Source organism: Sminthopsis crassicaudata, chromosome 4 (assembly GCF_048593235.1).
Source record: "Sminthopsis crassicaudata isolate SCR6 chromosome 4, ASM4859323v1, whole genome shotgun sequence".
Lineage (NCBI taxonomy): Eukaryota > Metazoa > Chordata > Mammalia > Dasyuromorphia > Dasyuridae > Sminthopsis > Sminthopsis crassicaudata.
The window spans coordinates 444,613,568-444,628,669 of NC_133620.1; the positions used below are offsets into that span (position 1 = coordinate 444,613,568).

The 15,102-nt window shown below is 41.0% G+C and overlaps 1 protein-coding gene across 2 annotated transcripts in view; it reads right to left on the reverse strand.

The window, feature by feature from the left end:
- Positions 1-4,758: 4,758 nt before the first annotated feature.
- The window catches only part of HEATR6 (HEAT repeat containing 6), a 28,273-nt gene continuing 17,929 nt past the window's right edge, over positions 4,759-15,102 (reverse strand). For both annotated transcript variants that reach the window (XM_074263516.1, XM_074263517.1), the window contains 6 exons: positions 13,619-13,753; positions 12,880-13,002; positions 9,511-9,635; positions 9,160-9,256; positions 7,746-7,950; positions 4,759-6,898 (listed from right to left, as the gene is read on the reverse strand). In XM_074263516.1, coding sequence (XP_074119617.1) covers positions 6,342-6,898; positions 7,746-7,950; positions 9,160-9,256; positions 9,511-9,635; positions 12,880-13,002; positions 13,619-13,753 — 1,242 coding nt within the window. In that variant the 3' untranslated portion in view covers positions 4,759-6,341. The remainder of the gene's footprint in view (positions 6,899-7,745; positions 7,951-9,159; positions 9,257-9,510; positions 9,636-12,879; positions 13,003-13,618; positions 13,754-15,102) is intronic.

The following is a 15,102-nucleotide window of genomic DNA, read 5'->3' on the forward strand; positions in this document are numbered from 1 at the left end:
ACTAAAATGAAGGAAGGAGGAGGAGGAGAAATAGAGGAGGAGGAGGAGAAATAGAGGAGGAGGAGGAAGAGGAGGAGGAGGAGGAGGAAGAGGAGGAGAAATAGAGGAGGAGGAGGAGAAATAAAGGAGGAGGAAGAGGAGGAGGAGGAGGAGGAGGAGGAGGAGGAGGAGGAGGAGGAGGAGGAGGAGGAGGAGGAGGAGGAGGAGGAGGAGGAGAAGGTAGAGTGATTAGAAGGTCCTGCTATAGCAATAATCATCATAGGATTTAGACATCATCTAGTCCAACTGTAGATCATTTTTAAAATAAGTGTGAATAATGAGCACTGGATTTGGATTCAAAGGACACTAGTTCAAATCCCACCTGTTTAATTCAATGATTTCAGGGAAGTCCTGAGCATCAGTTTCCCTATCTGTAAAATGGTCTTTTCTAACTCTAACTCTACAATCCCAAAGCCACAAAGTTTGTATTAAATCCTAGAATTAGCATTTGAATTCAGGCCTTCTAATGCCAAATCCCATGTTTTCTTCCCATTGTACCATACAATCCCTTATTAGTAGGCTTCTAAAGAGTTTCACACACTGACCTTACTGAGACACTGAAGGTCAATTGGCAGAGTAGGCTGCTCAAACTTATTTGGCAGAATAATATATGGTTTGGATAAACAGTAGCCAGTGTGCAATTTGAAGGCCTGAACATCAGAAAACTGAGACCAGTCTCTGGTACGCCCCAGCTGTGTGACTCTGATAAACCCCTTGCCTTCCTTATCTGTGAAATGAAAATAGTAATAGCTAAGATAGCTATCTCTCAGTGGACCCTCGATGAGTCACAGGTGCAGGAGCACAACTGCAGGTGTGGATGAGATGGAGTCCTAATTAATTGTCTCCCTCCTCTTCTTAGCCAAAGATGCCAGTCTGCACCCAGCTTGAGGTAAAGACCCTCTGTTAAAAACGAAGCCCTGAGCCCCAAAACATAAATCAAATTTTCTAAGAGCCTAACTGGGGCTTGGATGCCCTTCCTTAACTTTTTTGATTGTAAATCAATCACATTGCAGGGTACGGTAATTGTCCTCTACCCAAACAATCCATAGAAAAAAACTACCCAAAGCCCAGTCTGGACAATATAACTTCCCCCTGGGTGGGGTAAAGCCAACATTTCTTCTGACCACTGAACTTTCTCCCCACCAACCGCACCTGGGAGAAGCTGCCAGAGTCTGCCCAGCTCTGTGTCTATGGATGACACGTTCAGGAAATGGAAGCTCTTTTCTGCCTTTCATGCCCAACAGACTTTCTTCCTTCTCTCCTACTTAACTTGCATCATAGCAGAGCTGTAACTAGCAATTTTGTCACCTTGCCAAACTTTTCACAAGAGACCTGGGATGAACTTGCACAAATGAATTTTTGAAGACAAACTGGGGAGCAGAGGACTGAGAAACTGACACAAGGCCTCAGGTAGACAGAGCTACCAACAGAGTGTGTTGTAAAACCGTCTCCTGGGTTGGGGTCAGGCTAGGGAAGAGCTCATTGACATGCCCTTTACAGACAGGTGGCTTCCTATTCTGGTTAACTAAAACTAGAAAAAGAAATGATCTATATAAATCATCTGACATTGATACTAAAAGACAATTGAGGAAAGCATGATGGTTGCCCAACTTTTACATTGCTCAAAAGCTGAAAACATACTCTGAACATCTCTAATTTTCCTATACGATCCATGATTTCTTCATCTACCACTGGTAAGCTTAGGCAAATCCTTCTTAAATTCTTTTCTATTTGTCTTGTATTTAGAGTTTTAAATCTCTCAAAAGGCATCTTCTGGCCAAAAACTCTTGTTATAGAGCTAGCACAGTCTTTGTCTCCATCTTCTGTTGTTTACCAAGTCCCCACCATTATGAAATGCAAAGCAGCAGAATAGTTTCTCCTCTTTTACCTCCAAAACACCTGGGCCTTTCCAAATTTTGCACCTTCAGAACCCAAAAAGTCTCAACAACTTTTATAAATGTACAAAAAAAAAACCCAAGCCAAATTGGTTCTTATAGAAAACTTGGGAGGAGCCAAGAATTGTAAATGAGCTTTATGATTTAAGAGCTCAAAGTTTACAAAGGGAGAAAAATGGTAAATTTTAAAGACCATCACTATAGGATCTTTGCCAAGAAAACCCCAAATGTGGTCAGTCAGGTGACTGAACAACTGCTCAACAATTACAAAACTTTTCACCAAGAAACATGCCCTAAAGTCATTCCTCTAGAGACATGAAGTACCACCAAGAGTGCTCCCTTAGGTGTTCACATTTTCTTCCTGCTTAACTATTTTACCTTCCATTTTTAAACCATTGAGATCTTTGTTTTCAAAAATGAGTTTAATAGATAATATCCTGATCCAGTGGAGTTTGGTCTGGTCTTAGATCATAAGGATAACAGACTTTAAGACTTTTAACACTTTAAGACCACCAGATATTTGCCATCACCACTGGGAATCCTTGAAATACCACTGATGGGCATCAGAGATGGAACATTTCCATATGAATTATTTTCAGCGTACCCACCTTGTCTGTAGGACAACTCCCCTCTTCATCAGTTACTGGGGGAGCTTCTTCCCACCTAACTAGATCCCCTAGCTGATCTAAGGCTGCCCAGATTTGTGTTGCCAAGATAACTGAGTTAGTTGGAAATCCAGCGCATAAGAGCCACTGTACCCCAAACCTTTGCTGGTAACAAACTTCAATAAATCTCACTGGGACATGCAAGCTCTGGGTCCAGGTGGCCTCTTACTACCTGGCAAGATGGCTTAATCTTTTCGAGAGAAATTGCTGCCAAATTTAGGAAATATACGAGAACCAATTCCTCTTTTCAATTATCCTTAAGAATCCAAAAATAACATTCAATCACTGACAAGTCTTAATTTTGGTGACATATCTAGAGACATACTAATTTATCTTAGTGACTAAGTCCTGTGTAGTCCAAAAGATGCTTCCTTTCCTGGTTTGTTTTGAGGGGAAGCGAGAAAGGATCACCATACAACTAGATCAAGGGAGAAGATAGTGGTAGTGAACTAGAATCCTGTCACTTTAACATGGGACTCACTAAAAATTCCTCCACTTCTGCATAACTGTTCCTATTTCCCATTTCCCAAGTTAAGTTTCTGATGCCAAACTGATTTTAAAATGAATATGTGCAGGGAAAACTGTGTTAGTTCTCAAGTTGAGCAAATAGAAAAATTTACCTGTCAGATGTATAGATAAGGGAAGAATTAGTGACCAAGTGATACTAGTGACCAATTAGTGATACAAGAAATAGAATCACAGGTCAAATAGATAATTTTAATTACATGAAATTAATGTTTTTGTAGCCGACCCAGCCAAAATTAGAAAACAGGAAACTGGGGGTTAATTTTTATAGCAAATTTCTCTGGTAAAGGCCTCATTTCTCAAATATTTAAGGACTGATTCAAATTTATAAAAATAAGAGCCATTCCCCAAATGACAAATAATCAAAAAAGGATGTGAACAGGCATTTTTCATTAGAAATCAAAGCTATCAACATTCTAAATAGAGAAATGAAAATTAAAACCACTCTAGGATACCTCCTTATGCCTAGCTAACATGCAAGAAAAGGAAAAGGAAAATGTTGGAGGGGATGAGGAAAAATAGTTACCCAGTTGATGAAGTTTGAACTAGTCCAATCATTCTGAAGAATTTGGATCTATGCCCAAAGGGCTACAAAAAACTGTCTAACCTTTAACTCAGCAATACTTCTGTATTTCCCTCCAAAGAAATGGCGAGAAAAAAGGGAAGAGGAACTATCTGTACAAAAATATTTATAGCAACTCTTTTTTGTGGTGGCAAAGAACTGCAAATTAAGGAGATGCCCATCGATTGGTGAATGGCTTAAAAAATAAGTGATATGTGACAGAATACTACTGTGCTATATAATGTATATATACACATACTATATAGAAATGATTGAATTTCATAGAATACAGAAAAAGATGTGTATGAAGTCATACTAAGGAAGCACAACCAAGAGAACATTGTAGAGCAATATTTTAACGCCAAATTCTGAATGACTTAGCTACTGTGCTCAATACAATTATCTAAAACAATTCCAAAGGTCTCAATGAAAAATGCTATGCCATCTCCAGAGATGAACCTGAATACAGATCGAAGCATATTGGTTTTCATTTTATTTTTCTTGCTTTTAAAAACATGACTAATATAGAAATGTTTTGCCAGACTTCTCATGTAAAATGGATTTTTATTCTCAACAGAGAAGATGCTAAAAGAGAGAGAATTTGGAACTCAGAATTTTGGGAAAAAAAAGATATCTAAAAACAATAATAAGGGCAGCTAGGTGGCGCAGTAGATAAAGAGTTTCAGCCCTGAACTCAGGAGGAACTGTGTTCAAATGTGAACTCAGACATTTAACACTTCCTAGCTGTGTGACTCTGGGCAAGTCACTTAACCCCAATTGCCTCAGCAAAAAAAACCCAAACAAACAAAACCAATAATGAAACTAAGTCAGGAGCAAATACACAAAGTATCATACACAGTATAGAATTACAGAATTTGGGAACTGGATAAGAATCCTACCTGCTGTAAGAAAAGATTCAGTTACTTCTTCTTCCCTAAGCATTCTGGGTAACTGTACAAAGTTTGACAGGTTTTCTGCATATGTACCCATTAGCATTTTGGAGAAACAAGATGGTCCAGAACTCAAGAAAAATGTAAGGGGAGAATTCAAAAGAAAAAAATCCAAATCCAACTGCCTTTAGAGAAGTGTTTTAATAGTGATGTAAAAAACAGTTAAAACAAATATTGCCACACATTTCTTACTAAAACCCCCATTTAATGTCACTCAAATGGACAGAGGATTAACAAGACAATGAAGTAAGGTTCAGGGACTATCTCAGGTCCAGCGTTTTAGCTTTTAACGAGTGAGTGTTATTGCTGTTATACTTTGTATATTATACACCAGATAAAAAGTAGGGGAAGATTATGTGCTGCACAAACCTGTGCCCCTGTTGATGCTTAAATCACTGCTGTCAAACAAGTGAGGACAAAGTCAAAAAGTCAAAAATGCCAACCCCCATCCTGAATGTGTGTGTGTGTGGTGAACTGACAAAGCCTCTGAGAAATGCCAACCCAACCTATGGGAAGCGTAACGGGTCTGTACCAAACCTGGCGGACAACATTGAAAGGCCAAGGAACTGGACACTTGATCTATTGCAGCGCTGAGGTTCGCTGGGATCAGCAGTCAGAGGCCTACTGGAGCACTCTGTGACTCTGAGCCCGGACAATGGTAGGAAGTTGTGACATTTATCCTAAACAAACAGCAAGCCAGGGAGCCAGGTGTATAAGCCGCCCTTCTCCTTTGTAATTCTCTAATAATCCAAGGCTTTGTAGTTCATTAAGGAAGCCCCTAATCATCCCTGCTCTTTTTAGAGCTCAGAGGTTCAATGAGAGACTTTGTTGGAAAGGCCCTATTCGATGTAGAGAAGGCACATGAATAAAGCAGTCATTGGGACAACCGAGTTACCAGGTGTAAACTGCCATGTTAGGTACTATAAGGTCCTCAGCTCGGTCTGACAGAGGATAAATTATGTTTGGAACGTAATTTAAAAGAATATGTTTATTTAATTTTCTATTTGGGTTTCTTTCAAAAGTGCAAAGTACTAGCATACATGTCATCAAAGCAAAGATATAATCAAACTCTAGGAAAAACATTAGCGGACACAGTGCTGCTGGCAGAGGAAGTGTTTTATATATTGTATAATGACTGGCAAGAAACTATTTCTAGTTTGTGAAATTTGGGGTTTTGAATAGGAACAAATAAAAGGCGGTGGAGGGAGCGGCAGGCTATTTGTAAAAGGAGCCTCACTTGAAAACAGTCATAAAGTAACTGATTAGTTTGGCCAGGAGTCATAGCGACAGCCTTAAGCCCCAAAGGGCCAGAGGGTGGCTCCCAGAGAAGGGTGGGGCACAGCCCAACAGGCCCCTTGGTGGCTCTTTCAGCCCAGGCCACGGCTGGTCCTGCTCAGGACGCTTTCTATTTTTTGTCCCTTTCCCTCCAGCTGGCTCCTGGTTAGAGGGGACTGGCCCGGCCTGGCCGGCAGACACACATCAGATGGTGACTGCTTGGTGTGTATCCTACTGCCAGAGCACTGTGCGAGGGGGATGGCTGAAAGGTTACTACCATGCTCCCCATGGAGGCCTGAGTTTTACGTTCTAGCTTCCGCCCCCCAGATCCCACTGAGCACACTGCCAGAGGAGGCCCCTTTCTTTGCTTCTAAATTCCCTCTCGGCATGCTTCCTGCCTCTTCCTTGGTCTATTGGTATTTGGTCTGCCTTAGAGCAAAGAGCCACATGATTCAGCTGCACTGGTATATGTGGTCAGGATGCCTTCCAAGTAAGCAGTGATGGCCTTCTTAGCGGCCTCTCCGGAGGGTTCCTGGATCCCTCTTACGTGCTCCAGGGCCTCGGAGAGCATTTTGTCTCGTTCCTGGGGGCTGGGGGCTGAGCCTGTGTCATCTCCCTCCACTCCTGACTTTAAATATTGTAAGATGTAAAGCCTGACCATATCACCACTTTGCTCCATGGTTTCCTGAATACACGATAGATCTGCACCACTGGCTAGGTTTAACAAATGAATCAGTGCCTGGCAGATCTGGGTTCTGAGGCTGGCACAGTATTTGAATTCCAGAAAGTCGGTGGTGTCCTCGCTCTTCTGCAAGGCAGTCACCAGCGCGCTCCAGATCTGAGCATACTGTTCCACAGACCCATACTGCTCCCTCTTGTCTGGAATGGAAAGAGCAGTTGCAGACTTGATTCGCACTTTGAAATTCTTGCAGGATTTCACAACCGATGTGAGAGCACTGTAGGCTTGTGCCGTCCAAGGAGCCGTCCCTAGAAATAGTTGGGAAAACAAAAAGTTTGGGAAAGGATTGGGGATCAAACACATGGCTACCAGGACAAACAGGCCACATTGCTGAGAGGTTTCCTATTAGAGTGAGCAGAATCAGCTCCTGGGGTGAAGAGAAACCTACATGTGCTCTTTGGATCTTCAGTAGTTTAACAATATACCTTCTACAATCCTACAAAAAGCACTGGACTCGAAAGAGGAAGCTTCATGTTTAGTCCACCAGCTCTGTCACTCACTGCCTTTGTGACTCTGGGGTGTGTTTTCTCCTCTGTAAAAAAGGGGCAGAGTCCAGTGTCTCTTGGAGACCCCCTTCAATTTTATCTATGGCTCCACAATATGGTGTTACACTGCCAGTTGATGATAAATTTCCTCTGACATGACCCACCCAGCTCTTAGCTGACCAGAAGCCCACAGACTGGAGAGTGTGTTCTACACAAATACGCAGGGAAAATGCTGATAGATTCAAAAATTCCATAAGCTGGAACATTGGACTCTCTTACAATATGACCCCTAATGTCAAATTGTGTATGTGTGTGTTTGGGGGGTGGGGAGGAGAATACAATTTAGTGCCTAAGGTCAAATGGGGGGAGGAGGGGAGAGAACAGGGGAGAATGACAAGAAGGAAAAATGAATTTTGGGAATGGCTATGAGGTATGGGCTGGCACTTATTACAAACTATAATCCAGAGAGATGCATTTCTTCTTTCCAAACAGAATCTCTTTTCTCACTTTTATACCAAAAGCCTAGTTTTTTATTTTACTTAGAAGAGTTCAGAATTTTGCAGAATAAACAAAGAAAGCAAAAACAAAACCAAAAGAAGTTTTTACTCACCCAAAGGCAAAGCAGAATTTTTAAATACATTTCCTAGAGCATAACATGCATTCCATCGGACTTTCATGGTAGCCTCACTCAAAACAGTTGAGATAAGGGCCTGAATAGATTCCTCGATGGTTTCTGTAAATCTCGGCTTTACTATATGATACGGCTGCAGAAAGTGGAGCAAATTTCCAAGTGCACGAACGGCATTACTTTTCACCTGGTTGGGGGAAAAAAGGATTAGAAAAATTCTTCCCCATAGACCATCTTAAATGCTTTTTAGTTTTAAATAATTTCCTAGATTTCGTAATCTTGTGAACAAGACAACAATGGTTAGTAGGAAAAATTTGGGCACTGTAAGGTTCTAGAATTCTTTATGGTGAATATGAAATTCCAATCACTGTACCGATCCCCAAAACAAGACTGTTCTGGAACTTCATCAAGTTGGAAAACTAGTGGATGCCCATCAATTGAGGAATGATTATATAAGTTATGGTATATGAAAATAATAGTTATGGGGGCAGCAAGGTGGCGCAGTGGATAGAGCACCAGCCTTGATTCAGGAGGATCCAAATTCAAATCTGGTCTCAGACACTTCTTAACACTTCCTAGCTGTGTGACCCTGGGCAAGTCGCTTAACCCCAGCCTCAGGGGGGGAAAAAAAAAAAAAAAAAGAAAAAGAAAATAATAGTTATGCTATAAAAAATGATGGAAAGGATCATTTTAGAAAGACCTGGAAAGATTTACAGGAACTGATGCTGAGTGAAGCAAGCAGAACCAGGAAGACATTATACATAGCAACAGTAAGACTGTGCCCTGATTAACTATGATAGACTTGGTTCTTCTCTACGTGGTTCAGTGACCCAAGGCAATTCCAATAAACTTTAAGATGGAAAATTGCCATCTGCATCAAGAGAGAGAAAACTAAGGGAGACTGAATGTAAACCAGTGCATGCTGTATGTTCACTTTTTTTTTCTTTCTGTTCCGAATTTCCTTTCTCAACATGATTCATATGGAAATACGTAAAAAATGAATGTACATGTATAGTTGAAAAAAAAATCTTATTTTACTTGTAACTGGGGAAAATAATAACAATAAAAAATTCATCTGTCCAATTTCAAAGAATCATGAAATCTTAAAGATAAGAGGGAATTTAGAAAGCACAAGAAAACTGGGTTTCAGAGAAGGAAAATGGTTTGCTCCTAGTTCTCCAGCAAATTAATGGCAGATTTGGGACTTGAATCTAATGAGGAATGCCCTTCAGGCACCCAATTATCCCAGATCTCCAGGACCCTGCTTGTTTTGGATCTTTTCCATCATACCAACTCTCTTAGTTCCAAGAAAAGAATGAGCAAAGGTGTGATCAGAGCTCTGACCAGCCTCTAATTAAAGAGCTTAGTCAAATATTCCAAGAAAAGATCATACTACCTTGTCTTTATCCTTGGAGGCTTCAGTTGCTGATCTCAACATTTTCAATAGCAAAAGACCGGAAAATTCTTCCTGGAAACTCTGGCCCAACATTTCCCTGTTCAAACCAAAACAAATAAAAGTGTCCAAAAGGTGAAACCCAGTTTAATAGCATTACAGTTACAGCATTACACTTTCATTCATTAATAAGGTTATAAGAGCAATATAGGGAGCACAGCATAACTTATAATTATGCAAATCACATGAAGCCAAGTGAAAAAATTTGCATCCAGATATTGTGATTGTAGCTCCACAGCCTTCACAAGAGGTTGCAGCCTCATACCTCAGAGTCTGGAACCAAGAAGTACTTACATGTTGACAATCAAAGTGTCTGTCAGGTTGCCCAAGGACCAGGCTGCTTTGGCACGGACATTTGGAGACTTGTCATGCAGAGACATCAGGATCGCATTTGCTGTGTCGGCCACAAACATGACATCCTACAAGAGAAGATCAATGAAGTTACCTCGGAGTCCCAAGGGACATCGATGAAGTTTCAAAGTATTTATATTAGGTAACAAATCACAAACATGAATGTAAACATTTATGAAAAGTCTGTAATTGGGAATTTATTCATATATTAAGTTGAACTAGTCACTCAACAAAAATCCCAAGTCCAATTCTGAGGAAATTTCCCTTGGTGTTCCCATTATTCATTCACTGTGTATCCTGCCCTCTCACCAATGCTGTTAGCTTCCAAGGCTGTGACCCACCCCACCACCCCCCCCTGTCCCCCCAGGGAGTAGTGGCTGGCTGGCTGGAGGTGAGAGCAGTTTCCGCCTAATAACAGCTTGTAGTCTATATACCAGTGGCACTCAAACTTTTTATATAGGGGGCCAGTTCACTGTCCCTCAGACTGTTGGAGGGCCAGGACTACAGTAAAAACAAAAACTCACACTCTGTCTCCACCCCTCAGCCCATTTGTCATAACCCAGAGTGCTGAATAAACTGTCCTCAGCAGGCTGCATCTGGCCTGCTGGCCGTAATTTGAGAACCCCTGCTCTATACTAAGGGCTTTTTAAAATTTACGTACAGGTGCAGTGCATAATACAGAGATGCATATTTCCAGGGATCACTATAATAAATCTTTCCTAATTTTCCTCTTGACCTTTCCATGACATTAAATTTAGTTAAGAGTAAATACCTTAAATAGATGAATAAAATAAAATAAAATAAATTTTTAAAATTCTCTCAAAATGACTAGGAAAGAACATGGGTTAACTAGTTTTCTTAATATTCTGATGGCTGCATTTTGACCTTTTCATGACATTAAATTTAGTTGAGTAAATACCTTAAATAAATAAATAAAATAAAATTTTAAATTCTCTCAAAGTGACTAGGAAAGAACATGGGTTCTTAACTAGTTTTCTTAATATTCTGATGGATGCATTTCAATCTAATTGGTTCCTTAGTCTTACAGATTTTGTTTTTTGACCATGTTATTCACAGAAAGGAATCCTAGGCTTCAGCAGATTGCTGCCTGTTAGGTTCTTATTAAGTGAAAATGAGATAATGAGATGATAGGTTCCTACTAAGTGCTAAGTCGGTACTTAACAATTCTCTAGTTCCGGCCTTTACTGGGAGTTTTATCCCTTCAAACTTCTGGGGAGGAGCATGCATGTTTATGAGGAGCAAGTTCATTGGTTGAGGTATTTTTTCCCAGAAGCCCCTGAGTTATTCCACGCCCATTTTCTGGGAGGATAAAAGAAGCAACATTGAGCAAGGGAGAGAAGATTCTACTCTAGGTCAGAGTTGGCGGTTCTAAAGGAAGAAGAATCTGGCCGAGAGATTGAGTTGAGACAGCAGATCTCCTCCCAGAGAGCCATCGGCAGTTTCTGGAGACAACAGAACTTTACAGCTGCCAAAGGGTTCATGACACAAAACAAGGTTTTAAGCCTCTAGACTAGAAAATGCCGGACTTATATGGTAGTGGTACGAATAACATTAATAGAATTTGTCAATTTTATCTTTTATTTAACTTCTGAACTCATTTGCTGAGAGAAATTATTATGTAAAGCAGCTGCTTTCAATATTTTTTCCCTGTGACTTGTCAGTTACTCTTATATGCCATGAACAGACAATATTTACCACTTGAAACCTTAACGCTTCAAAGGTGGAAAGGGCTTTAGAGACCTTATTCAAGTCTCTGATTTCACAAAGAGATGAGAGGCTACACAGTTTGAACAATTTATTTAATCATGGTCTTTGTGTTAAAGATGCATACTGTTCATCTACTAGGGAACAATAGGGGATGCAGGCCTGGCAAGCTGGCTGGTGAGAACTTACATGAGCAAGAGAAGTAAGCAACCCTATTGCCTCATTTCTTCCACAGATGTACATCAGGACAAGGCAAAGATAAGACAGTTTATTATGGAAACAGGACTGAGGAAAGCTTGTGAGAATATTGGGGAAGGGGTGATAGGTATATCTTAGGTTGTCATGAGGGAACTAAGAAGTGACAAAAGATGAACCTCTGCATGGTAATAATTGGGTATTATAAAATACCTCCAACATGAATAGGAGGACACTGTGACAAGGAAGATGAGAACCTGGGCAGGGGCCTTAGCCCTTGCTTGCCTTGTGTTTTTATCCTCTTCATTGAAAGCACTTTTGTTCAGAAACTCTGACTTTTTAATATTACTGTGATCAGGAAGTTCTCTCCGTGAATTTGAGTTAGAAATATTTGAAGACTGCTACTGTCCTCCCTCAGCTCCTCTTTTCTGTTTTGTCCTATGACCCCCCCCCCGTCTCCTTTAGGTCCCAGTCTATATCCAATAACTAGACCTTCTTAAGTCAACTCAGGCCCTGTTTTCCCTTTATCCTGTGAAAAATATCATTCTCCCCTCCCTCCCCTTTCCATAAAGCCCTCCAAGAAGTTTTATCTGATCAAGCCCCATCATCCCTACCAGCATTATCCTGGAGTCTGATCTTCCTTCTAAGATTTCTCTTAGGCCCTAATATCTAACCTATTTCCCTTATGAGAGTAAATTTTTTTATTATATTGCCCATACTTCTGATATACAAGAACTTGGGGGAGTGAGGACACACACACACACACACACACACACACACACACACACACACACACACACACAATTTTAAAATTCAGTACAAGCAGCCAATATACAGAATCTGTCATCCTATAGTTATCAATGGTAACTAAAAAGTATAAGTAAATTATATATATATACACACATGTTAATTTTTTTGAAAAGGATCTCTACATAAGTGTATATTTACATTTACAGCAATAAATGTGAGAATTCTAAATCTATACATGTCCCTTGGCATTTATCTGACCATTCAGTACCCCAGGCAAAACTAAGCTGCAGACATGGTGCCAGTCTACAGTGGGACAAAGGTTATTTCTCACCAGGTCCTCTATATTGATAAAATAACAGGTCTATTCTCCCAAAATACACACATATTAAATAGGCAAACCACAACTGGCCTTGAAATTAAAAGGCTGGGAGCACTTGGGCCTTCCTCAGTAGTGTATAATGTGGCCTGCACCTCTGCTCCCATAAGCCTTCCACGTCATTAGGCAGGGGATCATCCTTGGGGAGATAGCTAGGGACGGGAAAAGAGACAGAAAGGTCTATCTCCCTCCAACGACACTGGCGCTACTGGCACTGGCTCTCTTTGAAGGTCTCCACAGAGCACCAGTGCCTGGCATGTCCTTACCTGCCTCAGACAGGAGAAGAGCACATAGACACCCAGAGCGCGGGCAGCAGCTGCTTTCACCAGAGGGTTCTTGCTGTGATTCAATCCCAGCAGCAGAGTGATGCACAAGATCTGTCTGTCATTCTATTATTATTGACAGCAACAGAAAGGTACAAGTCAGCAGAAAAGCTCCATTTATTCCCTCCCAAATGTGTACAAATGAGCTACTAGGAACAAGTACCCCATGCTAGGCAGCGGAGGACCAGGGCCCAGATAGATCACCATATCCAAGGACTTGAGGCTGCAAAGGAGCTCTGAGAGCATCTGGGCCCAAAGCTCTCATACTTAGAGAGGAGGAAATGATGGTTCTGGAAATGTAACACATGGTCTTGCCTCAAGGAACCATGGTAAAAACTAAACTGCACATCGAGAGCTCATCAAAGCTGATCTTTGATACCAAGAAAGGCCCTAATGCAGGATCAGGCTCCAGTTCTACTTCCTTCCTGTCACTTCCTAATAATGAGCTTAGAGAGCACAAGAAAGAGAGCCCAGAGACTGAGGGGCAAGCATGACTGGCTTCAATCTCAACCACTAATAAAATAAAGACCTAGACTTCTATTTTTTCTGTTCTTTTTTTAAAACTCAGAAATATTAGCCTGCTCTCTTTGCCCAGAAATTACATCAAACACTGGCTTATAAAGGCTGTTCACAGTCCAATTACAGCTGGCAATAAATAGATGATGCTTAACAGGACATTTACCGGCAGACTACTGAAAGCCTCTGGTAAGATGGAAGAGAGGGCATCACAGGAGCTGGCCTGGAGGGTTGGATGCTGCGAGTTCTGAAGCGCTCTGGGCAAAGGACCGTTCAGCATCATAGCCCAAAACATCACCACCTACAAGAGAAAACTGATCAAGACACATCCCAGGGAACAACTCTACTCAGTTAGCAATCCTGAATCCAAGAGGCATGATCGTCTCATCTCGAGCTAAATTAATTACATATGAATAATCTTGTAAAGATAACAGAGCCCACTCTTTGTCATCTGTCCCTTCCAAACTGAGCACTGATATATTTGAGACTTGATTCCACAATCATTTCTTCACCCCATCCTATATATGAAATTCCAGAAGAGACAAGATTCAGCTAAGACCGAATGCCTGCCCTCATGGCGCTTCCACTCTAGCATGGAGCTACAGGAGATCTTGACCACAAGGCCAGGCCTCTTTTCTTTTAAGGCTAGAACTGTTCCTTTACACTCCTCTAACACACATTATTCAGCTCTTAACATTTTTGTGAGCTGCATCATTAACACACTCCTTATACAGAGAGAAAAACCAGCAAAGTGACTTCTGCAAATACAAAGCTAACACACCCCCTATAGGACTCTTTAATCACTTACTCTTACATGGTGGTCTCTAAGACTTTTTTGATTTTAAGCACTTCAAGTTCTCTCCTACCCTAGCCAAATGTATATCCTTTAGCCAATTTATAAGCGATACACATTTATTTTTATATTAATAAGTACATACATTGTAAAAATTATATAAAATAATCCTAAGCTCAGGAAGTTATAGAAGGCCAGTCAAGTTAAGTGAGCAGAGACCACTCTGACACCTGAGCATGGCCTGAGGAAAAGCGTGAGGTAAGGAACCCAATGTTATGTTGAGGTTTGATAAAATCAGGATCAGGATGATGATTCTGATTGGAGAGAAGAAAAAGACACCAGAGTTGTGGAGTCAGAACTGACGAGATCCAACAACTGGCTGCATATGGTGGGCAACACAAAGTGAGATAGCACTGTGAACCCCAGTGATAGGAGGAGGGGGTGCTCTCAATGGTGCTAGGGAAGTTTGGGAGAAGGATGGGAGCAGTGACAATAAAATAATGAGCTCTGAAATGCATGATCCACCCAAGCCTGTCCATTTCCTGTAATTCTTTGTTCTGTTCCACCCAAAATGAAAAGCAGAAGGAGGGAAAATAAAGCTCTGATTTATTTATTGATTGATTGATTAAGTTACTACCTCTGAGTGAAAAATCTGACCCAATGGAATATTTGATGAAGACATGAGAGGAGGGGGCAGAATTTTCCAAATGACACCTGGCAGCTGCTGCTGTGGTAGCCCAGATTAAACACACAGAGGTTAGGTCCTAGATTAGATGCCTAATTCAGAGTGGGATAGTTCAAAAATTGCACAGCAGAGGTAAGGGACAGAGCTGAGCGTTGGGGAGTAAGGATAATAG